We start from the raw sequence: 27,225 nt of genomic DNA, 5'->3' as shown, positions 1-27,225 counted from the left end.
TCAAATGGATGATAGGAATGGATGACATTTCACTAATAATGGGAAATATTCGGTCAAATCAGAGTATCAGGTGGAACGGGTCTATCCTGATAAGGAAAAACCACCAGATTTTTATGGACCTACAGTGGATCCGTTAAAAGCTTTCTGCTGGGAAGTGCGGTGCCCGCCGAAGTTAAAGCATTTTTTATGGCAACTCGTTTCAGGTTGTATAGCGGTAATGAAGAATCTGCGGGGGAGAGGAATACAAGGGGATATTTGTTGTGCTCGATGCGGAGACCCGGAGGAATCAATTAATCATGTGTTTTTTGAATGTCCTCCAGCACGTTAAGTGTGGCCACTATCTAAAATACCGTCGAATCCGAATTTTTTTCCTACTTTTTCATTTTTTGGTAACATGGATCATCTCTTTTGGCGAGTTACTCCAAAGATCGATGATCACCAATTTGCATGGATATTATGGTATATATGGAAAGGCCGGAACAATAAAGTGTTTAGTAATCTGGATATTGATCCAAGGGAAACACTTAGATTAGCAAAAATGGAATCAACACTTTGGGCTGAAGCACAGGTTATCACTAATCAACGAAGGGAGAGGCAAGTACAAACCATACCTACATTAGAAACTACAGGACGATGGTGTTTTATATATGGTTCGTTGAAAGAGAATGAATTATTTTCGGGACAAGGATGGTATAGTACCTAACCATGTTTTGATGGTTTATTAGGAGCAAGGAATGTAAGTGCGTGTCTATCACCTCTTCACTCGGAGGTGGAGGCGTTGATTTGGGCAATGGAATGTATGAAGAACCTAAGACAGTTTCAGGTTACGTTTGCAACGGATTGTTCTCAATTGGTGAAGATGGTTTCAGAACCAAAAGAATGACCAGCATTTGAAAGTTACCTGGAAGATATCAAGCTCTTACGAAGAAGCTTCCTCAACTCAGACATCATCCATGTTCCCCGAACGGAGAACCAAATGGCGGATAGCTTGGCACGTAGTGCTAGGAAACAACTTTCGTCGTTCATATGGATGCGGAGTTGCCGATTTGGTTTACAGAGTCAATATGAGTCTGTGAATGTCTTGTTGTCAAAAAAAAAATCTCGATATAAAATAAATTATTTTAACCATATATGTTATAATAATTTGATGTATTTGTACTATTTATTTATAGGGTTCAATGCAGTTTAAGTAGTAAACAATATGAAAGAACATATTTATTTGTAGGAATGATGTTTAATGTATATTAAATTACGTAAAAGAATATATTTGACTGATATATTCTAAATAATAAAATATATTATTCTATATTTTATGACTAAATAGTATAGTATGTAAATATGGTGTATATGTAAAAATATGGAAAAAGAAGGATTGAAAATATAGATAGAAGTATGAAAACGAAAATGGGATGATGAAGAAAAAAAATTACTATTTTATTAATTGTGGCCATATATATAGTTACGTGGACGTATAAGGAAGAGAGAGAGGAAGGAGGATGTAGAGAGAGAGAGGAAGAGGGAGAGGGAGAGGGAGGGATGGAGGAAGGGAGGGGAGGGAAGGAGGGAGGGAGAGAGAATGTATCACTACAAGAAAACATAATCTTAACAAGGGCGGTTTTCCTCGTTATTTCGTCGTAAAAGAGGCTTTACGACGAATTAGCGAGGAAACGCGTTTGCTCGTTACACGTCTGTCGTAACACATATTTCCTCGCTAATTCGTCGTAACTTAGCGAGGAATATATTTCGTCGTAAAGACGAAGTAGGACGATTCGTCGTAAAGACCACGTCAATATTCCACGTAAGGACGTCGCTATAATTCCTCGTAAATACCTCGAAAATAGTTCCTCGTAACCTACACGTAAATACCTTGAAAGAGTTTCCTCGCAAAATACACGTAACAACCACGAAATGATTTCCTCGTAAAATGGTCGTAAACTTTTCTTCGTTATTTTCTCGTAAATGATTCCTCGTAAAATACTCGTTAAATGTTTCTCGTCATTTCCTCGTAAGGTTTCCACGTAAAGAGGTCGTACATTGGCTACGAATTTACTTCGTTTTTATTATTTTACAGAATTTAAAAATATAATTAAAAAATAATTAAAATTATTTAATTTAATAATAAATTAAAATTCAAAATAAAAATAAATCAATATGAAAATATTTTATATATAAATAAGTTTTGAATTTATATAATACAACAACCAAAAAAAAAAACTAAGGGTCGTTCATCGCCCGGTAGAATTCATCACTCCTCCTCGTAACATCCGCCTCGTTATGTACGTCGGATGACTCGCCTTGAATGGGATGTTGTTGTCGCATGTTCCTCAACATGGACTCCCATTCCAGATTTGTGGCCGCAATAACGTCCAAGAAACCCTCGACTCCACCCATACGAGATTTTGTCGCGGTCAACTCGTTACGCAGCTGAGCGGACTCTCTACGCAGCTCCGTGACTTCATCATCCCGTCGCTGACCATAAGACGATGTCGCTCTCGGAACATCGTTGACGGAACCAATACCCAACGTCCGTCCCTTTTTTTTAGGGACAACCTTAAAAACAAAAAATAAATATTGTAAGTAAAAATTTAAAGTTAAATTAAATGAATAATTAAAAATTAATTTTTTTGAAAATTTACCTCTTCGTAAATCTTATCCACTTCAAGTGTGGATAAGGTGACGGGTAATCCGTCGGTAGACTGCTGGGTCAGCTGAGTCTGGCGGTCTTCAACCCGAGCAACTACGTCGTTGTAGATTTGCTCGGACTTGCCATCTATAAATACGCCCGCCTTGTTCTTGTGGGTCCTCTCGTAAAGTTCCATAAGAGACGGGAGATGTCCCGTCTCTTTGGCCTAAAAAACAATTAAGAAAGTTAGAATAAATTAATATATGTATTAAAAAAATTATTTAATAAAATATTTAATTACCATTTCCAAACGGACACCGGCGTGGGGTTTTTGGCCCGTAGTGTGAAGCATCGGCCCGTTCCCGTGCTCATCGACCGTGTTACGGGAGTTAGAGCAAGCCTGGGCGATTCTAATGGAATCAGGAAGGCGCCAATAACGGATGAGGCCATCCCACACATCCGTGGTGAGCTCAGCGGGTTTGCCACGCTCATACCCCTTCACGATCCAGTCACCCTTCCAGTTGGAGACCGTGTCCAACAAGCGAACTTTCGCTTTCGCGTTAAACTTCTTCCTCACCCTCTCAGTGATCCCCAAGGCCCAATTATATTTTTGCTGTTGGAAAAAATAAATTAACAATTAGTTTTTTAGAAAGTATATATATAAATCATGAAAAAATTAAAATATATATAATTAATTAATAGAAACTTACAGCGTAAATTTTGAACCACGTCTTTCTGACGTAGTGAGGCGTCTTACTCCAGTTTGGATGTGCCATGGAGAAGTAACCCTTGATCGTGTCGGTTACGTCCGATGCAAGACATCCGTCAACCCCCCACCTGGAAAATACAAATTTAAAATATAAATTATTTTTTAATGTTATAAAAGAAATTTAAACGAATTAAAAAAAATTAATGCAACATACCACAACGTTCCGTCCGGTCGGTCTGGGTCGATGACTGGTAAACCTTCTCTGCCTGGCAGACTGAGAATGTCCTCTACAGTGTACTGCGAGTAAGGAGCACTCCGAGGCACCATCAGATCAGGATGAATATCGGCGGCCATCGGAGGTGCCATCGGAGGAGGCACAGGAGGAGGCATCGGAGGAGGCACATGAGGAGACGATGGTGCACTAGAAGAAGTAGACCCAGAGACTCTCTGAGTGTACTGAGTCTCGGGGACAGTCTCCTGGCCCGAAGAACTGGGAGCGGAAGAAGAGGCCGGGTCTAAACGACTACCCGGCTCACCGAAGATCTCTCTGTAATGGGCAGTAAGTCTTCCTTTTCGAACCTGAGAAAAAAATGAAATTTTTAAAATTAACATCAACAATATATTTCCCAACATTATCCACCTAATCAACACTAAATAACATAAAATCCGCAAACCTATCTAAATTCCCTATACTTACCACCTAATCTATCCTAAACTAACCAAATTAGAGAGGAATCAGAGAGGCTTACCATTGCTACGAAATGGAGAGGAAGTAGAGAGGAAGTAGAGAGGAAAGAAAGAGTGAGCGCTCGGGTGTATATATAAGATTACATATCGTCGCAAATTCGTCGTAAGTTTACGACGAAATAGCGAGCAGTTACAAAGGCCCGTGTTTTTTTTTACGAGAAAATTGCGAGGAATCACAAAGGCCCGTGTTTTTGTTTACGAGGTATTAACGACGATTTTGCCTACGTGGAATTAACGAGGCTTGCTTTCCTATAAATATACCCACAACTCTCATTCTCAAACCACACATAAACTCCCAAATCACACACCTATCTGAAATCACATTCCTCAGCAAAATCATATTCAAATTATAAATATTTGAAAAAAATAGGAAAAGGATAAGATATTAGAATTCATGTGGGCGAGACTTACGTATTATAATTGCTGGAAGTCTTGCCAGATGTTATTCTGGTATTTTGATCCTTTTCCCTTTTTTCTAGTTTTTACACTACGAGGTATTTACGATGATTTATGCTTACGTCGAATTAACGTGTTTTATGTTTAAATCTTTTTACGTGGTCTTTACGACGATTTATGCTTACGTGGTATTTACGACGATTTCATCCTACGTGGAATTAACGAGTGTTATGTTTAAATCCCTAGAATCCGAAACCCGAAACCCCAAACCCGAAACCCCAAACCCCAACCCCCAAACCCGAAACCCGAAAGCCCAAACCCGAAACCCGAAAGCCCAAACCCGAAACCCAAAACCCAAACCCCCATCTTTAATTTTCTACTTCATATATTCCAAACCCCATATTTAATTTTAAGTTTCGTCGTTATTCCTAAACCCCAACCCCCAAACCCGAAACCCGAAAGCCCAACCCCGAAACCCGAAACCCAAAACCCCAACCCCGAAACCCAAAACCCGAAACCTCATTCCCGAAACCCCAAACCCCAACCCCCAAACCCGAAACCCGAAAGCCCAAACCCGAAACCCGAAACCCAAACCCCCATCTTTAATTTTCTACTTCATATATTCCAAACCCCATATTTAATTTTAAGTTTCGTCGTTATTTTTAACGAGTGTTATGGTTAAATCCATAGAACCCCAAACCCGAAACACGAAACGTGAAACCCGAAATCAAAAACCCGAAACCCCAAACCACGAACCCCTAAACCCGAAACCCCAAACTCGAAACCCCAAACCCGAAACCCAAAACCCGAAATCCAAAACCCGAAACCCGAAACCCAGAACCCCTAAACCCGAAACCCCAAACTCCGAACCCCTAAACCCCGAACCCCAAACTCCAAACCCCGAACCCCTAAACCCGAAACCCGAAACCAAAAACCCGAAACCCGAAACCCGAAACCCCAAACCCCAAACCCCAAACCCCATATTCCTTATTTTCTACTTCATATATTCCAAACCCCATCTTTATTTTTAGGTTTCGTCGTTATTTCCTCGTTGTCTTACGTTGTATTTACGACGATTTCATCCTACGTGGTTTTTACGACGAATTCATCGTACGTGGTATTTACGACGATTTTGTCCTACATGGAATTAACGAGTCCCGCGTTCTTTATTTTTATATTTCCTCGTTGACCTACGAGTCCTTTACGACGATTTTTTGTTACGTGGAATTAACGAATGTTATGTTTAAATCCCTTGAATCCGAAACCCCAAACCCCATATTCCTTATTTTCTACTTCATATACTCCAAACCCCATCTTTATTTCCATTCCAAACCACAATTCCCACATTTGCTTATTCATAAAACAAACTCCCGGCATTACCTTATTCATAAAACAAACCCCACATTATCTTATTCATAAAACAAACTCCCTCATCTTATTCATAAAACAAATACATCAATCGGATACATCGACATTCTCGTCATCACTAGAAACATCATCATTTTCATTAAACTCGTCTTCAACAGCTTCGTCTGTGGCATCATCGGTAAGATCTTCGTACTCGTGATTATGCGGATCAATGAGAAGGATGTCATCAATTTCTTGTTCAGGTTCCTCAACTTCATTTTTCTGTTCTTCTTGCAATGGTGGTTCTTCTCCACTGATGATTCGTCCTCGAGGTGTAACTTTGATCACTGCTAACCAATTTATACCTGAATCTCTCATCCGAGGGTATGGAAGGAAGCTAACTTGGTCTGCTTGTGAAGCTAAGATGAAAGGCTCGAATTTGTTGTACCTTCGTCCACCGTTGACATCAACTACACCGAATTTGTTAGACCGAACACCTCTGTTGACGACGGGGTTGAACCATTCACATTTGAAGAGGACGCATTTCAGCTTCAGTATCCCTGGAAATTCGACTTCAATAATCTCCGTCAAGATCCCGTAGAAATATGTTTCCTCTTTCACACATATTCCATAGTTACTGGTCGCCCGCTGTCTACCATAGTTATATGTATGAAAAGTATAGCCTCGTGTGAAATACATCTGTGATGTGGTGACCTTTACAAGTGGAGATTGAATTACTTCGTGTAACCACTTAGGATAATCTGCATCGTCGTCGTCATAATCAACCTGCAAAAATAAAGAGAATGTTAATGAAATACAGATAATGTATGAAAAAAAAGTTTTAGTTAATACCTGATTCCGCAACCACTTAATGAAGTGTTGATCTTTCCTTTTGTCTACGTCACTTGTGGATATACCAGGAAATGTTTCTTCGACTTGAGAAACAAATAGGCTGTAAAATCACATTTTATAGGAATGAATCTCTCGCAATTATACAATTAATTATACTTATATGTGTTTCGAAGTGTCAATATATGTTACCTTTCAAAATAACGCATCAATGGATCTTCGCAATTGAGTAGAATATAGGTGTGTGCACTATGAGCGTCTTCTTCACTCGACCACCAAACCTCTTTAGACTTCCCACCGAGTCGCCCAATCTGGCTAAAGATGTCTGGAACACCAGCAACTGCATATGTTGGCGCAACACCACCATCATCATATCTTCTTGGAGCTCTTCTCCGTGTACGTACTTTTGACGCAAAGTAGTACGATGTGAAGTGAGAAACTTCTTCCGTCAAACTTCCAGCAATTATAGAACCTTCAACTTTGGCGAGGTTCTTTGCTTTTCCCTTCAAATATTTCATGGCTCGCTCATACTGATACATCCATCCGTAATGTACAGGTCCACGAAGCAATGCCTCATATGGGAGGTGGACAGCTAGATGCTCCATGACGTCAAAAAATCCGGGAGGAAATATCTTCTCCAAGTTGCACAATAAGATGAGAATGTTCTCCTGAAGCTGTTCCACAACTTCTTCTTTAAGAGTGCGTGTGCTCAGATCCCTGAAAAATGCTCCAATGCCTTTTATATTCAAAAAAAAATTAAACACATTGTTAGTCATATATTATTTTGTAAATTATTGTGATATAATACACTACGTACCTGCAAGTGCTTCATGTACGTTTGTTGGAAGTAGCTCCGCAAATGCAAAGGGCAGTAGTCGTTGCATAAATACATGACAATCATGACTCTTCATCCCGGAGAACTTTTGACCCTTTTCAAGACATCTAGAGAGATTCGAAACATACCCATCGGGGAACTTCACTTCTGATGCCACCCAGTTGAACAACACCGACTTTTTTTCTGAAGATAATCTGAATATCGGAACGGGAACTTGTCCATTGCTTTTAATATGTAACTCGCTTCTTGAGCAAATATCCGGCAAGTCCAACCTCGATTTTATGTTGTCTTTTGTCTTCCCTGGGACATTCAATATTGTATTCATGATGTTCTCAAAGAAATTCTTCTCTATATGCATCACATCGAGGTTGTGGCGCAGAAGAAGATCCTTCCAATATGGCAACTCCCAAAATATACTCTTCTTGTGCTAGTTGTGATGAACACCGTAAGAATCTGGCATATTACGAGGGACATGCCAATTATATTCTAGGTTTGTAAATAGAATAGAATAAAATCTTATTTTTTATTATAATTGTACATATTTAATTTATCAATATATGTTCGTTTTACAAAATTCAAAACTTTTTATATAGAAAAAAAATCTATGTTTTTATAAGTATTTAAAAAATTCAAACAAATATTTTTTAAATTTATAGAATCAATTAAAAAGAAAAAATGAAAGTGAGAAATGACAAAATATAAATTAATACATAAATATCATAGCCTAACGAAGGTTATGGTTATATTGTTGATTTTTTTGTTTGTTACGTGCTTGTGGCTAAATTTCTCTATAATACTAAGGGGAATAAGTTCAGTAACGACGAAAAGAAAAGGGACCACTTTATTGTACAGCATATTTGCTTTTTGTACTGAGAAAAGCTTTTTAACTGTTGTAAAATAAATACATAAATTTCTAAAACCATTAAAAATAAAAGTTTTCCTTATAAATAAACGCTCCATAGATCGTCTGGCTTCCCAGTACCCTGTCCTCTCCGTACTCACAAACTCTCTCTATTTCTTCTCTCTGTTTATCTCTCTAACACATGAGAGCAAAATCTTCTGACATTCTCAACCGTTGATTATATCGCCACCGTAGATGGAGAACACTCAAGAAAACTCGCCGCCGCACATGGACGCTTCTCGGCCGTCACTAGGATTCCCTCTAGGCACAGCTCTGCTTCTCATAATCATTTTCAGCCTCTCTGGAATATTCTCTTGCTGTTACCATTGGGACAAACATCGTTCTCTCCGCCGTTCTTTGGCCAATGCATCCGGTCATCCCTCCGCCGCCTCAGCTGACATAGAGTCCTCTCCGTTCAAACCTAGACTCCCTTTTCCGGTAAGCTCTCCTCTCCCAATTCTTGAATCTTTTATATTATCTGAAAAATATTATATTAACACAGTAATTTTTGAGCTTGATAAATTACGATTTTACCAGTAAGAAAAAACAATCTTACCAAAAATAATATTTTTCTCTATTGTATTCATCAGTTCTCAAGGAGGGATACAAAAAAAACAATTATGGTTAAATAGTTTTGTCTTTTTTTTTATTAATTAGCAAAGAAAAATTAGCTCGCTTACAAGATATATCCGGACATTTGAGAAAATTATACTTACTAAGTAAATATAAAATATGAGCTATTTATAAATATTTTAGAAACTAAAAAAAGTAATTGAAATAACATTAAGATCTTGATGGAAATTCTAATTTATTTGGGATTGGAAGTTGGAAATTGGGAATTGGGAATTTTAGACATTTTAGAAAACCTTTTGGAACTTTCGACCAAAAAAAAAAAAAAGAAAAAAAGAAAACCTTTAGGAACCTAGTACAATGCGTTGTTTTATTTGCTAAACATGACTACTATGAACAGGATTTGAAGAAAAACCAGAATTTGAGCGTTACGGTGTTGATGCCTGGAGATAACACGCCGAAGTTTATAGCATTGCCGTGTCCGTGTGCACCACCTCGACCGGAGAAGCTCACCGTCAGTGCTCAAAGTCCGCCGCACTCACCTCCCGTTAAGCCGCCGCTTTTTCCTGTTCCTCTGTACTAGATAATTTAGCTAAAAGATAACAAAATCTTGGTTTGATACATATGGATCATAAATTGACATTTAAATTTTATTCGCTGATTATTCATTTTTGTATTCAGTTGGTAGCATTATGGAGTGGTTTGATTGTGCAAAATAAAATATATAGAGAATGACACTGTTATTAAACAAAATAAATGATGGAATCGGTTTACTTGTTAAAGCGTAATTGCTTGATTCATAAAAAAACTACTGTAAATTTGCATGTTATTTTTGTTTTTTGTGTTTAACATTGTTCATCGATTTGAGCTATTACCTATGAGGCTATGAGTGATGTATGCAACAACAAAAACACATGGCACGTTACGTCAGACGATACTTTCGATGTTGATGTCCTGATTCAAGTATGAATGATAGGCGAAACTGAAAAAATAAATAAATACATTTACTTACATCTATTATTTTTACCAAATTGATAGAGATTACTTCCTTTTTTTTTTTTTGCCAATCTTATTTTATTAAAAGCCCAAAGTCTACACAAAACAAAACAAGACTTACTAAAAAAACAGACAACAGATACAAAGCTTAAACTATATGACAAAGTAAAGAGATAACAGTTGGCTTCGAAGCCCAGTTACACTAAACCGTAATCAAACATCAACACTCGACAAACATACAAACATACGTCGAGATTTTTATCGAGAATATGACACGTGGTTAGCCCTCAACCAAACGAGGTACACCCGTCACCAATGCCTTCCACCTTCCTCACCCTAGAGAGCACGCCGGAGAAACTAAACGACGCTGAAAAACTCACCGGAAACTCGAAACTGCATCACAACCCTTCAGTGCTTGGAATCCTTAAGCAGAGAGCATCATCGATCTGTTCGAGATCTCATCCACAGCTTCCAAACCACCAAATCCGAGATTAAAACCAGAGCCACTGATTAAAGGAATCAAGCAAATGCCGATTAAACCCGGAAATAAAACCACCACCACCAACAGAAAAACTAAGTGCCGACAAACCATCACCGAAGAAGAAGGTGTGGTCTCCGGAGTCAAAGCCGGTCGTCCACCAATCGAAAGATGCAACACCAGAGCATGGGCCGGACACGCAACGCTGCCGGAGACGTCCATGCCGGAGAGAGAACGCAAGAATCGAAAGTTGAGCATCACCGTAAAACACCTTTCCTGACCGACGGTGATACAGAGAAACCACACCTCCGGTCAGAGATCGAGAGAGAGATTACTTCCTATTTAGGACATCTCGAGATCTACTTGAAATGTGCCATAAATAGCTAACGCAGATTGCATTTTTCTACACATTTCCAGTTTTATTAGTAATCCAATATGAAAATGTGTTTCATGCACCCACATTTGATGCTTTAATTGAAAATCAAGCAAAACAATTTAATTTTTATCTTGTGCGTTACAACAAGAAGCTCATTGATTAGATCATTGAACTTAGTAAACATTTCGAACAGGAGCATTCGAAATATATATGACAATTATTATTTGAGTTTGACAAGAACAAAAATATGATATCATCATTATATTTACAGTAATTTTATCTTCCACCAAATATATATTTAGCTCCTTGGATGGGTTAAAAAAGGATAATAAACCCAAATGTTTTAAAACTCTTAAAAAACGAGACATGTTCGTTTTATGGAATTACTGAAACTGACGTCTAACCACCAAAAATGGTTTTAGTTTATTAAATACTAACTAGAGATGAAATAGCTCTTCGTTAATTAGGATTCCAATTCCATTATGTTCTAATAAAGTTTGGGTCCCTCAAAATATAAAAGCTTTATAATTTGGGCAGTAAAGTTTCCAATTGAGATTTGACGTCAGTAGCAAGTTCTAATACACATCCCCACCAGTTGGACCCCTCCAGTCTAACAATCAACTTCATGACCTAATTTCACTGTTTATATATATTTTATTCTTATACTTTGCTTGTTTGTCGTTTTAAAAAATTGAATTTTCAGTTTATGATAGTTCATTGGTTGATCCCAGTATACTAGTCCAAATAATCTCGAATCTGATCGAAAGAGATTTATCTTTTGCTCAAGTCCACTAATTATGAATTACCCAAAAAGAATATCAAATGTTAATAAATTGTCCAAGTTTCGAATCAAATCTGTTTTTTTTAATCAAAGTTTCGAATTTCCAACCCATCACAACGACATGAAACAAGAGTACCAGAAAAAATGTCAGAAATAAACTAATTTCATTCGATCAATGGTTTGGAATGGTGATGGACCGCACCGTCCCATACCAATTTTAATAATAACAATTTTTTTTACATATATACATATCTGTACATTTTTGTTACTATTGGAACTGCATGCATACGCAGTTGCCCTGGTTATTACCATTCATACTTATAGTGTTTGATGGATATTAACAAAAAATGCAAGGTAAACAGTGTACAAGTGCGTCCTACATTGCAAAGTACAAATTGACTGTACATAATTTTTGATGGCGATATCTATGTATCATATGCTTCGTGGTTCCTTGAGCGACCGATTTTTTGGTGGAACTTATTATGTTGCTATGTTTTTGGTCGGCATTTTGTTTGTATTTAAATAAAAAACACAATTCATATAATACTTAAACTGCTTCAATATAAATATTATACTAGGTGATAATCCGTGCGCATGCGCATGCACAGAGTGATTTTTTATAATAATATTTGTTTATTAAATGATTTTAATATTTTGCAACATTACAATTTTTATCGATTGTAAAATGACGAAAAAATATTGGTCTATTAAATGTATCATCGTTGTAACATATTTAACGTATTACAATTTATTTAATTATTTTTAAAACTTCATATGCACAAAACACTACAAGAAAACACAACATTAACGACGGCGAAATTCGTAGTAAGTTCGTCGTAAAATAGGCTTTACGAGGAATTAGCGAGGAAACAAGTTTCGTCGTTATTCGTTCGTCGTAACGCATATTTCCTCGCCAATTCGTCGTAAATAGTGAGAAACACATTTCGTCGTAAAGACGAAGAAAAGTATTCGTCGTAAAAACCACGTAACCTTTCCACGTAAGGAGGACTCTACATTTCCTCGTAACTACCTCGAAAGTAATTCCTTGTAAATTACAAGTAAACCTTTCCACATAAAATACTCGTTAAGCTTTCCTCGTAGTGTTGACGTAAAAGTTTTCCTCGTTACTTCCTTGTAAACTTTCCACGTAATGTAGTCGTAATTTAGCTACGAATTTACTTCAAATTTTTATTTTTCAGAATTAAAAAATATAATAAAAATTATTTAATTTATTAATAAAAATATTAATTTAAAAATAAAAGTAAATACGAAAATCTTTTATAGATAAAATTTTTGAATTTATAATACAACCAACGAATAGAAAAAAAAGAACAAAGGGTCGTTCATCGCCAGGTAGAATTCATCACTCCTCCTCTCTACATCTGCCTCGTCATGTGTGCCGGATGACTCGCCTAGAATGAGATTTTGTCGTCGCATGTTCCTCAACAAGGACTTCCATTCCGGATTTGTGGCCGCTACAACATCCAAGAAGCCCTCGACTCCACCCATACGAGCTGTGAACGCAGATCGTCGAGTCCAACTCGTTACGCAGCTGAGTGACTTCATCATCCCGTCTCTGACCATAAGACGATGTCGCTCTCGGAACATCGTTGACAGAATTAATCCCCAACGTACGTCCCTTTTTCTTAGGGAAAACCTTAAAAACAAAAAATAGATATTGTTAGTAAAAAGTTAAAGTTAAATTAAATGAATAATAAAAAAAATTTAAAATTTTAAAAAATTTAACTTCTCGTGGATAAGGTGACGGGTAATCCGTCGGTGGACTGCTGGGTCAGCTGGGTGTGGCGGTCTTCAACCCGACCAATCAAGTTGTTGAAGATTTGCTCGAACCTAGCATCTAGAAATTGGCCCGCCTTGTTCTTGTGGGTCATCTCGTAAAGTTTCAAAAGAGACGGGAGTTCTCCAGTCTTTTTGGCCTAAAAAGCATTAAAGAAAGTTAGAATATATATATATATATATAAATAATTAAATTAAATATTTAATTACCTTATCCAGACGGACACCGGCGTGGGGTTTTTGACCCGTAGAGTGAAGCATCGGTCCGTGGCCGTGCTCATCTACCGTCTGACGGGAGGCAGAGCAAGATTCGGCGAATCTAATGGAATCAGAATCGCGCCAATAACGGATGAGGCCATCTCATACCTCCTTGGTGAGCTCAAGGGGTTTGCCACGCTCATACCCCTTCACGATCCAGTCACCCTTCCAGTTGGGGACCATGTCCAACAAGCGAGCTTTCGCCTTCACGTTAAACGCACCTTCTCATTGACCTCCATGGACCAATGGTATTTTTGTTGTAACAGAAAAAAATTAAATTAAGAATTAGTTTTAAAAAATTAAAAAATCTAAATCATAAAAAATATAGTATATATAATTAATTAATAGTAACTTATAGCAAAACTTTTGAACCATATCTTTCTGACGTAGATCGGCTTCTTTTTCCAGTTCAGATGTGGCTCGGAGAAGTAACCTTTGATCGTCTCGGTTACGTTTCGAGCAACACATCCGTCAACCTCAAACCTGAAAAAAATAAATTTAAAATATAAATTATTTATTATTTTTATAAAAGAATTTTAAAGGAATTTAAAAAAATAATGTAACGTACCACAAAGTTCCGTCCGGTCTGTCGGGGTCTATGACTGGGAAACCTTCTCTACCTGGCTGAGCGAGAAGGTCCACGATAGTGTACTGCGAGTAAGGAGCACTCGGCGGCACCATCAAATCGGGATGAATCCAAGCCGGCATCGGAGGAGCCATCGGAGGAGGCACATGAGGAGGCACCTCTGGGACATGATCATGAGGAGCCGGTGGTGCAACGAATCGAGGAACCGATGGTGCACCAGAAGGAGGCGACCAAGAGACTCTCCGAGAAGACTGAGTCTCGGAGACAGTCTCTGGACCCGAAGAACCGGGAGCTGAAGAAGAGGGGTCTAAACGACTACCAGACTCACTGAACATCTCTCTGAAATGGGGAGTAAGTTTGTTCTTTCGAATAGTCTGAAAAAATATATTTAATTTTTAAAATTAACATCAACAGTAATTAACAAATTCTATAATTAACAAATTCTATAAATCTGGCTAAATTCCATACATTAATCACCTAATCAACGCTAATTAACATAAAATCCGTAAACCTATCTAAATTTCCTACACTAACCACCTAATCTACCCTAAACTAATCAAATTAGAGAGGAAATAGAGAGAGTACGTACTATTGCTACGAAAGAGAGAGGAAGTGGAGACGAAATGGAAGTGAGAAGCTCGCGTGTATATATAAGAAATTAGTAATCTTCGTAATTTCCTCGTAAAGTTACGAGGAACTTGCGAGGCCCGTGTTTTTTTACGAGGAATTAGCAAGGCCCGTTTTTTGTTTCCTCGTAACGTCCTCATTAATTTACGAGTAAGTATCAAGGCCCATGTTTTTATTTACGAGGAAATACAAAGGCCCGTGCTTTCCTATTACGTGGTCTTTACGACAAATTCTGCTTAAGTGGAATTAACGAGTCCCGCGTTCTTTATTTTTAGGATTCGTCGTAAGTTCCTTGTTAGTTTACGAGGAAATAACGAGGATTATGTTTAAATTCTTAAAATCCGAAACCCCAAACCCCATCTTCCTTATCTTCTACTTCATATATTCCAAACCCCAAACCCATCTTCCCTTTAACCTCAATCTCTTATTTCCATTCCAAACTCCAAATTCTAAAACCACAATTCCTTAATAAACCCCCCCCCCCCCCCCCCCCCCATTACCTTACACAAAAATCAAATTATATAAATAGATTTTCATGATTAAATCCATCAAATCACATGCATTAAGTCTGAAAATCAATCATATTATAAACAAATACATCAATCGAATACATCGACATTCTCGTCACCGCTAGAAACATCATCATTTTCATTAAACTTGTCTTCAACAGCTTTGTCCGTGACATCGTCGGTAAGATCTCCGTACTCATGATTATGCGGATCAATGAGAAGGATGTCATCAATTTGTTGTTCAGGTTCTTCGACTTCATTTATCTGTTCTTTTTGCAATGGTGGTTCTTCTCCACTGATGATTCGTCCACGAGGTGTAACATTGATCACGACTAACCAATTTATTCTCGATTCTCTCATCTGAGGGTATGGAAGGAAGCTAACTTGGTTTGCTTGTGAAGCTAAGATAAAAAGCTTGAATTTGTTGTACCTGCAAAAATAAAGACAACGTAGAAATTAATCATGCAGATCATGTATGCAAAAAAAGAATTTGTTATACCTTCGTCCACCATTGACATCAACTACACCAAATTTGTTAAACCGAACACCTCTGTTGACGACGGGGTCGAACCATTCACATTTGAAGAGGACGCATTTCAGCTTCAATAACCCTGGGAATTCCACTTCAATAATCTCCTGCAAGATCCTATAGAAATCTGTTTCGCTTTTCACACATATTCCATAGTTACTGGTCGTCCGCTCTCTACCATACTCATATGTGTGAAAAATATAGCCTCGTGTGAAATACATCTGTGATGTGGTGACCTTTGCAAGTGGAGCTTAAATTACTTCGTGAAACCACGTAGGGTAATCTGCATTGTCGTCATAATCAACCTGCAAAAATAAAGAGAACGTTGAAATACAGATCATGTATGAAAAATGAGTTTGATCGATCAACCTACAAAAATTAAGAGTTTGAGTTAATACCTGATTCTTCAACCACTTAATAAAGTGTTGCTCTTTCCTTCTGTCTATGTCACTTGTGGATATACTTGGAAATGTTTCTTCAACTTGAGAAACAAATAGGCTGTAAAATCATATTTTATATTAATTAATCTTTGGAAATTATATAATTTATACTTATATGTGTTTAGAAGTTTCCATATATGTTACCGTTCAAAATAACGCATCAATGGATCCTCGCAATTGAGTGGAGTATAGGTATGTGCACTACGAGCATCTTCTTCACTCGACCACAAAACCTCTTTCGATTTCCCACCGATTTACCCAATCTGGCTAAAGATGTCTGGAACACCAGCAACTGCATATATTGGCGCGACACCACAATCATTATATCTTCTTGGAACTCTTTTCCGGGTATGTACTTTTGACGCAAAGTAGTACGATGTGAAGTGAGAAGTTTCTTCCGTTAAACTTTCAGAAATTATAGAACCTTTAACTTTTGCGAAGTTTTTTTGCTTTTCCCATCAAATATTTCATGGCTCACTCATACTGATACATCCATCCGTAATGCACAGGTCCACGAAGCAATGCCTCATATGGGAGGTGGACAGCTAGATGCTCCATGATGTCAAAAAATCCCGGAGGAAATATCTTCTCCAAGTTGCACAATAAAATGGGAATGTTCTCGTGAAGTTGTTCCACGACTTCTTCTTTAAGAGTGTGTGTGCTCAGATCCCTGAAAAATGTTCCAATGCCTTGTATATTCCAAAAACAATTAAACACATTAGTAGTCATATATTATTGCAAACTAAACCATTATAAAATTAACGCGTTATAATATACTACCTGAAAGTGCTTCATGTACGTTTGTTGGAAGTAGCTCCGCAAATGCAAAGGGAAGTAGTCGTTGCATAAATACATGACAATCATGACTCGTCATCCCGGAGAACTTTTAACCCTTTTCAACACATCTAGAGAGATTTGAAATATACCCATCGGGGAACTTCACTTCTGATGCCACCCAATTGAACTACACCGACTTTTTTTCTAAGGACAATCTGAATATCAGAACGGGAACTTGTCCATTGCTTTTTATATGTAACTCACTTCTTGGGTAAATATCCGGCAGGTCTAACCTCGATTTTATGTTGTCTTTTGTCTTCCTTGGGACATTCAATATTGTATTCATGATGTTCTCAAAGAAATTCTTTTCTATATGCATCACATCGAGGTTGTGGCGCAGAAGAAGATCCTTCCAATATGGCAACTCCGAAAGTATACTCTTCTTGTGCCAGTTGTGCCGAACACCGTAAAAATCAGGCATATTACCGGGGACATGCCAATTACCACCACGAGGAACTGTTTTCAAAGCTCCATAGTAATCGATTTGCGCTTCAATTTGTTCTCCAGTTAGATATGGAGGAGGAGTGTCTCTCACAACTCTTTTGTGCCTAAAAAATTTCTTGTTTCTTTGGTACAGATGGCCAATGGGAAAAAATCGACGGTGACAATCGAACCAACTTGTCTTTCTACCATTCTTCAGTTGAAACGCATTTGTCGTTCTATTACAATATGGACAAGCTAATCTCCCATGTGTAGTCCATCTAGAGAACACCCCATAGGCAGGAAAGTCACTTATGGTCCACAAAAGCATCGTTTGCATCGTAAAATTCGTCTTCGTTGAGCATTCATACGTCCTCACCCATGTTGACCACAAATCCTTCAACTCTTTTATCAGTGATTGTAGGAAAACATACATAGACCTTTTTGGATGGTTCGGACCAGGTATTAATATTGTCAAGAATAGCAACTCCCGTTGCATGCACATCTCCGGTTGCAGGTTGTATGGCGTAAGAAAGACTTGCCACAATGAATATTGTCTCCCTGACATTCCGAATGGACTAAATCCATCTGTGCATAATCCGAGATACACATTCCAGCTATTGCTAGCAAATTCTGGATGTACTTTATTAAAATGTTTCCAGGATCTTGCATCTGATGGATGTGTCATCTCACCATCCGTCTGAGTATGCTCGGCATGCCATCTCATCCCTCCGGCAGTCTGCTGAGATTGGTACAATCTTTTCAATCTGTCTGTAATTGGTAGGTACCACATCCTTTGGTACGGTATCCTGTTACGTCCTCGTTCTTGCGGCCTGAATCGTGGCTTTTTGAAGAATCGACATTCTTCTAATTTCTCATCATCTCCCCAGTAGATCATGCAATTGTCGATGCAAACGTCTATCATCTCCGAAGGCAACCCAAGACTATAAACCAGTTTCTGAATCTCATAATAAGAATCAGCAGACACATTGTCCTCCGGTAAATACTCTTTAAACAAGTATGACCATTCATTCATGCAACTTTCAAGTAGATTGTGATCAGTTTTAATATTCGTCATTCTAACAGCTAACGACAATTTAGAGAGACCTTCTCTACAACCACTGTAAAGTGGCTGATACGCAGCATCTAACATTTCATATAACTTTTTTGCATCTATGTTAGGTTATTCATCTTCATCATGAGCTACGAATGCATCAACTACCATATCATGAACCCTATCATAATCTACCATCTGCTCCTCCTGGTGGTAACTATGTTCATTATGCAAATGATGATCAACCGGTTCTTCCTGAAAATTGATATTACTACTACTAGCTTCATTCTCATAATTATAATCTTCTCCATGTTGAAACCAGGTATAGTAATTTGGCGTGAAACCTCTATTTATTAAATGCTTCCAAACAACTTCACGATTTGCCAATTTCGAATTTTTGCATTTCCGACAAGGACAGAACATCTTACTGCTTTCTTGGGCGAGCGGTGTGGAATCTGCTTGATGCATAAATGTCTCCAGCCTTTCGAGGTATTCTTTTATCACTCTCCCGTTAGCATCTCTATGCATATACATCCATGTCCGCAATTCAAAAATATTCTCGGAGCCCGACATTTTTTTTTCTTTCACGTTCTTATTTTTTTTCTTGTTGGTGTGTTTAAAATGATGTTCAAACGTCCATATTTATAGGAAATTTTTGAATCTGGTAGTTGAAATTTTACTAGAAATTTACGACGAAATTTAGTTAGGTAACCGAAACAAAAAACGCGTTACAACTACAAAGTTGGTGGACTAGAAATTTTGTCGTAAAGTAAACGTAAAATATTTCCTCGTAAAGTAGACGCCATTGTTACGTCGAGTTTACGAGGAAACCATTTTTCCTCGTAGAAACCACGTTATGTTACGTCGTTTTTACGAGGAAATCTTTTTATCGTTATTTTACGACGAACTAACGTTGATTTTAAATTTCCTCGTAAGATACTCGTAAAGTCGACGTAAATTTACGAGGATTTACTTTCCTCGTTAATTTTTGTCGCTATAGTTGTGTTTTCTTGTAGTGAAAGGAAATTAAGTTTTGTGGCTTACACAAATTACCAAACCAAATAGGCAAAATCAATTGTATAATGACGATAGTGGATTAGGTTTTTTGCTCTCGATTTTTTTACTATTAACTTTCCATAATTGATTTTATTTTCTACCTCTATAAAATTGTGCTTCCGTTCTCGTCTCTGTTTCATTGATATGAATTTAGTTCTTTTTTAACATTTTCTATGAATTCGGTGAATTACGTAAGTGTCAATTTAAAAAAATGGATATTTGTAAAAATTATTTCCACTCCAGATACATATCTACGAATCAAAATTTTGAAGAAAATTACCGAAAACTCTATTAACAGGTTAGTGTTCAAATCTAATATATCAAGTAGTTATAGAATATAAGTGTAGACTCGAAATATAAATGTATGTCTAGTATATATTCACCAGTTTGGTCTAAAGATTATCTAATTCTGGGACAACAAAATAATTACTTATTTTATTAACCTACGCTTTTGAGGTTTAGTTATTTACGAGTGTACATATGTATATAATACTTTACCATTCTAGTATATGTAAACTATGTATAAACTAAGAACTGTTTGATTTATTAAATGATAAACCAGAAAACTTATAATAAATAGTTCAAATCTCTCATTCTTCGAACAAACTTAAAAGAAGGTGACTGAAATCTTATCATGATATTTCATTAAAACATTTTTAAAAATAAAAATCAAGACTAAATTATTGAATTTGAATGAAATAATATTATATAATGCTTCCAATATTAAAAATGACTTGATTTGAAGAGTGTGTTTCTGGGATTGTCAAGATCAAATAAGATATTAGAAACCACCTATTTAAAAAATAATTTGTATGCATAAAAGTATATACATTAGAGTAAGCATAAAAATATATACATTAATTTACAACCACATTTTTGGTAAATAAATCAAAACAATCATTTTATTTATTTTATATGGTATAAATTAAACGTTAGTTATTTTGCCATAGATACATAATATATTTTAATATAAATATTTATTATTGACACTTCCTACTCATAAGATTTTTAAAAATTTGTATATTTGCCGTAACAAAAATTTAAACCGTTAATCACAAAATATATAATGTGAGATTTTTCAATACAAATTTCAAATTAACATGTTAAGATCTCAATAATTTTTCAGTGCAAGTTTTGAAATTAGCATATTTTTATATTTTATATAGTATTTCATTTCTTTCAAATGATATTAATATATCTATATATATAATATGAATATATATCAATGAGACTTCATATTCATATGATTTATTTGGGATTTGCATTTTATCCGATACCCGAACCCGTATCTGAGTCTGATCCAAAATCCAAACCGAAGTAGAAAAATACCCGAACGGTTATTGAATTCGGAGAGATTGAATATCTGAACCTTAACGGGTAATACCCGAACCCGAATGGATATCCAAAGATAACCAAACATAAGTATACTTAACCCTATATTTCTATTTTACTTCTCTCGTTTTATTCAAAATATTTATATTAATGATGCACATTGCTCAAAATTAGATAATATACATATAATTATGGACAAAATCATTTGATATTCACTTAAAATACATATCAAGCTATTGTTTCCTGCATTAACAAAACTTGCATCTAAATTTTCAAAACAGAAACTAAATTAGTGTCTTTCAATTTTTAAAGTTTTATCTTCAAACCTATTAATAGTTTAATCTTTTAAAAATTAGAAAACCAGTTAAGTTTTTTTTTGTCACAAAACCAGTTAAGTTAAAAGTATATTTTAAATACAAAAAATTAAACGATGAATCATTTATTTACTATTTCTTCAAAATTTAAATATTCCAACCCGAGCCAAAATATCCGAACCCGAACATAAAATACTCGAACCCGACTCGAAGTGTAGAATTACCCGAACGGTTTCTATACCTTTATACTGAAACACCTGAAAACCCTAAATACCTAATACGGACCCGAACGGGTATCTGAATACTCACTCCTACGATATATGATCATTTGTATCTTGTTTGAACAAAAAAACATTAAACCATTGATCACAAAATATTCAATTGGGAATTTTACTATTTTTAGTAATTTATAGTCATTTAAAAAAATACAAAATATAACATATAAGAAAAAATCTAATATTTTTTTTATGTTTAATGTAACTGTTTAATTTTTTTAATAATATAAAATTAAACAAAAAGGGAGAGGATACAAAAATTGTTATCAAATATGTATTAATCATAATTATTAATTATCATATATATGTTAATCATATTAGGTAACTATGTAGCTTTTATTTACAGAAATAAAAAATATTCTTTTGTACACTACTAATTAATGTGATAATAAAAAGCATACTATATGTCTATATGAACCAACTTATTTTTCTAAGAATTTTAAAAATCATCTTTATGATGACACGTGATTACAAAAATATATTGTAATATTACATGATTAATATATAGGGGATATATACGCCAAGAAATATCTATTAGCGTTTTGAAGACACCAGTTAACTGGAAGCACCTTACTTCAGTTTATGAGTCAATTTTTAATTGTTATAGAATTTGTCTGGAACCTAACGATCGAATTGGTAACATAACTTATTTCATACGCGTTTCAAGTTAGATCCATCTACTACGTGAAATTAAATTACATATTTCGCTAATATTTTATTGATATGAATTTTTTAAAAAAAATTATTTGCATCTCCTAAAAACTCTATATGTGAACTACAATTTCCCTGGAAAATTAATCTGAACTCTTCAACATATCCAAATATTTTGAGATTATTGTAAAGAAACTGAGACAAAACCATAATCCAACTAAGCCCAAATCTCTCTTCTCTTTCTACCTTATCTGCGAAAAAAAACCTAGATCTCGATCTGTTCCGGCGTCCGGAGGCCGCTCCTCTAAGCGGCTCGCGTTAGCTCCGGCGCCGGAGGCTTCTCTCAACCTCAACCTCTCATCTTCATTTTGCTCATCTTCCTCTCTTCTCTTTTTCCGTCTTTATGTGGGAGCCCTGGTGGTGGTCGTGGCGTCTGAATCCTAGGTCAGGTGCTCCGGTCTAACTGCTGGTGTTGCAACGAGGCGTCATAGGTCTTGAGGAATTTGAGTCGGTGTTTTAGGGTTTGACTTAAGCGGATCTGTTTTCCCCTTTTCCGATCTATTTTGAAGTCAAGGCGGTGTTTGGCGCGTGAGTCTTGAATGGCTTCTCTCCTCTGTTCTTTCAAGCTCCTTCATCTCGGCGGTGGTCGAAGTGGAGTGGAACGCTGGGTTTCAATGGGGTTGTAGCTCGGTGTCTTGCTACAATCTATTGTCTTCTCTGGTGTTCAAAGAAGACGTTAGTCTCTCTACCGGCGTGTGCTCTGTAAATAAGCGGTCGTGTGGCGGCGGGTTTGCGGAGAAGTCCTCTCGTGTAGCTTAAGAGTCGTAAGCTTACTCTGTCATCTATGGCTGACTGAGCCTCTTCTCAGCGGTACTCTTCTTTTATCCATCCAGCTCACGATCCAGAACAAGATAGAGAGGTCATAGCGATTGACCTTGGTTTCAGCTCCCGTCCGCTTCGACGACTTACAACTTCATGTTTCCGACGAGGTTATAGTCTACAAGCGCAATCCGACCAAATATGGTTTCCATATTTGGGCCAGGGCGTTGGTGATTTGCTCGGTTGACTCAGTCGGGTGATGAGGTGACGCGTAGACTTGGTGAAGGGTCTGTCATCCCAGTGCTCGGAAGGTCACTTGGTCGACTGAGTAGACAGATCTTTCTCGTTCTTTTGCAGGATTGGAGCGCTTGTTCTTGGATGGCTTTCATGGCAGCTCGACCTTTTCTGGTTAGGTTCCAATGGTGATCTCCGAATTACTTTGGTGTCCCTAACTTCGGTGATAGGATTCTCGAGGCTTCGGTAAGTTTTTGCTCAGCCTTTATTCCTATGCGGCTCGGCGCTTAATGTCAGTGAAGTAAGCTAGCTTGGGGAGATCATCATTCTCCAGCTACTCCGGTGATGACACGCAAAGAACCGGCATACGAGGTAAACCCCGTCCTTTGCTGTGGTTTCATCATCGGTTGAGAACGGATTTTGATAGTCTAAGGATCACAGAGTGCTCTAGCGTAAGGTGTCGGTATGGCGGGCGAACGAAGCTGGCGGTGTTATGTGTTGATTTAGATATTTTGTTCGAACCAAGCTTGTAAACAACACTTGAATTCCCGATTTTTCGGGTCGATTAATGATAGTAAATATTTAAAAAAAAAACTGTTATAGAATTTAGCTAGTGGTTGAATAAATTGAGAAAACCGCATAACTGACTACACTTGCTGTCAGAAAAGGACCAGATTTATTCTTATTTTGTTCGAAAAGATTGCAATTGTTGTGAAACAATAGGTTTAGAGCTGAATGTTTCCGTGTTTTATTAATCATAATATGGATTCCTTTATATAAGGATTACAAGTCATAGAAAAAGAAAGTATCCAAAAACCTAAACCAACAAGGATTAGGAAAACTATTAATACATAATAATAGAAAGATAACAATTACAAGGAAAATGAAATATGGTTTCCTTTTCTCTAAAGCTTGTGGCCGCCTCTCTCTCTCCTCTAAGGCATGCGGCCGCCTCTCTCTCATCTCTCTAGGGTTGGGCTATCTCTCTCTAAGTGTATGGACCGATTATGGACATCCATCAATTGATTTATAACACTCCCTCTTGGATGCCATAACCATTCAGGGATTGTAATACGCTTAATATTGCCTTCTTAAAACCTTATCAGGAAAACCCAGTGGGACAAAACCATGATGAAGGAAAAAGAGTACAACATGTACTGCTCCCCCTGATGTGAACCTCAGTGTAGGTTCTTTAGTCTACGCATCTGATGCGTGATCTTTCTTGGACGTGCAGGAAGAGAGTAATCAAATCGGCCAAGTTTATTACTGAACCGTAATTGGACCATTTTGATCTTTCCGGTCTTTTCTCATGTCTTCTGACATTGTGTGTACATGGTCAAGAAGTGAACCTTTGCTGTCGACCACTCTATACTTTAGTCATACATGTAGGACTATGGTCCTCTACCAAAAACATCCTCACGGATACTCTCTTTGGCTATTAGCCGCCTATGACGATGTTAAAATGATGATTGATAGGTAACGGTATGAGTTTTCTCTATACTACTATCGACTATGCACTAATCTGATCGATCCATGTTGAGTCATAGACTTCTTTTATACATGTTCATAACTTATCTCATGAGTGTCCAAGATCATGACTTGATCAATGATCATTGTTGTAATGAATTTTACAATCTTATCTAACTATGGCACTGTGGCCAAATACACTCATGAATCTCACATGTGGTCATCGATCTCTATTTCCTTAGGCAATGCAATATTCGTTTTTCATTGCAGTCCTATCCTTATATTGATGTCGTCTCATGACCTCTGTTGTTGTGGATCATATCACACAATGAATATATATTAGGTCATGGACTTCGATCACACATTCTTATGGACTGCAACCTATTGGTATCCGATCGAGAAGGATAGATTAAATGTCTCCTCTCAGCCTCACAGCAGCAACAGACTGTTCTGCTATGCCGGATCCTTATCTAAAGGATCTGATGTTGGATTGGTCTATCCGGAGAACATGCTATCCGAGGTAGCAAGCTGAGGCAATCCGAATTACCTTTCTTTGGGCTGATCTTTCTTTTCCACTAGCCCGTACTACAATGTAGACGGTCCATGCTAGTGTCACAGATCTGTATAAACCTTTTAACCTCTCTTTAGGTTGGTTTAGTATAAACACAAGGAATTCGAATTTCTTTATTAGTTTACATATGGACTGAATTTGATCGTTCTTATAGAACTCCTTTACTAGTATTACATACTATATGCAGCTGCTTTGTTTCAGTCCATGAACAGCTTAGGAACAATGATGTCCTTTATCCAGTGATCCATATGCTGATTACTACATCTTTATATGTCAATCTAATTTCTTCCTTATGACCAGACCTTTGTCAATATCGAAATTGTGTAGCAGCATCCACCACATAAGAGTTTATCTCCTTATAATCTGTTCCATGGTCTCTGTGAGTATCCTTGTGTAACAAGCTATGATCGAATGCTGTTAGTAGGAAACATGAACACCTTTAGACCTCGTGATCATGTACCATATCTCACGGTTTCTTTTCCCTCACAAGACTCATCTATTTCACTGGTTTATATCAGATGACGTTTCTGTATATATGTATGTGGCCAATACGCCTATCTTTCTCTATAGATACTTTAAACCCCACGTTTATCTTTTCAATATAATCTTTATTCTTTATGAGTACTCTTTCGTGGGTTCTGATCCTCGTTTATATCTTTATGTTCAAGTGCTACTCTCTTATGTACAAATATATCTTTATGTGTAGACACTTATATATGATTCCATTGTGTTCCAGACATGATCTAATCGATTTGAGATTTCATTATCCAGGACCTTTGTTACCTAGTAGCTTGGCGTCCCAAACTACATGGTTTGGTACCTTAGATGTTTAGCTGTGCAGCCTTTTCTCAATGTCTGGTCTGGTTTCCTTAAGACCTCGGATTTGTATTCTATGCACCTTTCTCTTTTTCTTTCTGAGGTTCCTTATCTTATGGAACACTTTGGTCTATCTTGTTTAGACTCTGTAGCAACTTGACTGTGTCTCTTTCTAGGACATCAGATTTCGTTTGGTGCTAAGCTGGTTATGACTTAGTCATTCTTTTCTTTTCTTTTCGGGTCGGTGTCTGGCATCTCGATTAGCTAGCTATGTATAATCTTTTCTTTCTTTGGACGTCTATAATTCTAATCCGAGGATCTTTGCCAAGACAATGATGGTTGATACCATTCTGTTTCTTATCATTCTTTACTCTTTTTCAGCTTATAGCTTTCTCTTTTTAATATTGGATAGTCGGATTCATTGATCATACAATCCGTGTACCTGGCCACTTTCTGATCACCCATATTTGGCTCAAGGTCTCTTAGAAGTCGTGGGAGAAAGTCATACTCTTATCCAACATATATTTCCAATCCTCTTCTGAGGTTCCATCTTAGACGGCACATATGTCTGTGGTGGTTTATTCAAAGTCTTTTAAGATGGTGTATGTCTGGTTTATGACCAATATTCAATCTGAGATGGGAATACCTATGCTCACTTATATGGCTTGATATATTTTTACTTTATATACATGTAAATCCATGATGTCCCTAAGCTTTAGGATGGATGTCCGATCCTTATAGGTAATGGACTGCCCGGCCAAGCCGTTTATATCATGGTCATAGACCATGGTTCACGAATTTGTTCACGAATTTGTAGTATTGATCATGTATCACGGGTTTATCCTCTCTCCCCCTCATGAACATACTATAATTTTGTGATGCTTAGGACAATAAAGCCTAATGAGTTTCCCTTTGTGTACATGTTTCACAACGTGAGATCTTATGGGATAACACTTTGTGCCTTCTCAATATCAATCTTTGCATCAAGTTTAGACTAGGATGGCTAATCCGGTCTTGCCATAAAG

General features: G+C 37.0%; 1 protein-coding gene across 1 annotated transcript; it reads left to right on the top strand.

Annotated features, from left to right (window-relative positions):
• The first annotated feature begins 8,453 nt into the window (after nucleotides 1–8,453).
• BNAC09G07050D (uncharacterized protein At5g65660) lies at nucleotides 8,454–9,759 on the top strand. Its single transcript, XM_013854504.3, has 2 exons — nucleotides 8,454–8,845; nucleotides 9,378–9,759. The coding sequence occupies exons 1-2, from the start codon at nucleotides 8,603–8,605 to the stop codon at nucleotides 9,558–9,560; spliced, it is 426 nt and encodes a 141-aa protein (XP_013709958.1). The 5' UTR covers nucleotides 8,454–8,602; the 3' UTR covers nucleotides 9,561–9,759.
• Nucleotides 9,760–27,225: the final 17,466 nt, after the last annotated feature.

Source organism: Brassica napus, chromosome C9 (assembly GCF_020379485.1).
Source record: "Brassica napus cultivar Da-Ae chromosome C9, Da-Ae, whole genome shotgun sequence".
Taxonomy (NCBI): domain Eukaryota; kingdom Viridiplantae; phylum Streptophyta; class Magnoliopsida; order Brassicales; family Brassicaceae; genus Brassica; species Brassica napus.
Note: the sequence above shows the minus strand (reverse complement) of the source record. Positions and strands in the feature narration are given on the sequence as shown.

Excerpts from the sequence above, each read along its gene's own strand:
- BNAC09G07050D (XM_013854504.3), top strand. The coding sequence starts at position 8,603 with ATGGAGAACACTCAAGAAAACTCGCCGCCGCACATGGACGCTTCTCGG. Across the intron at positions 8,846-9,377 it reads AACCTAGACTCCCTTTTCCG|GATTTGAAGAAAAACCAGAA; the intron begins GTAAGCTCTCCT and ends TACTATGAACAG.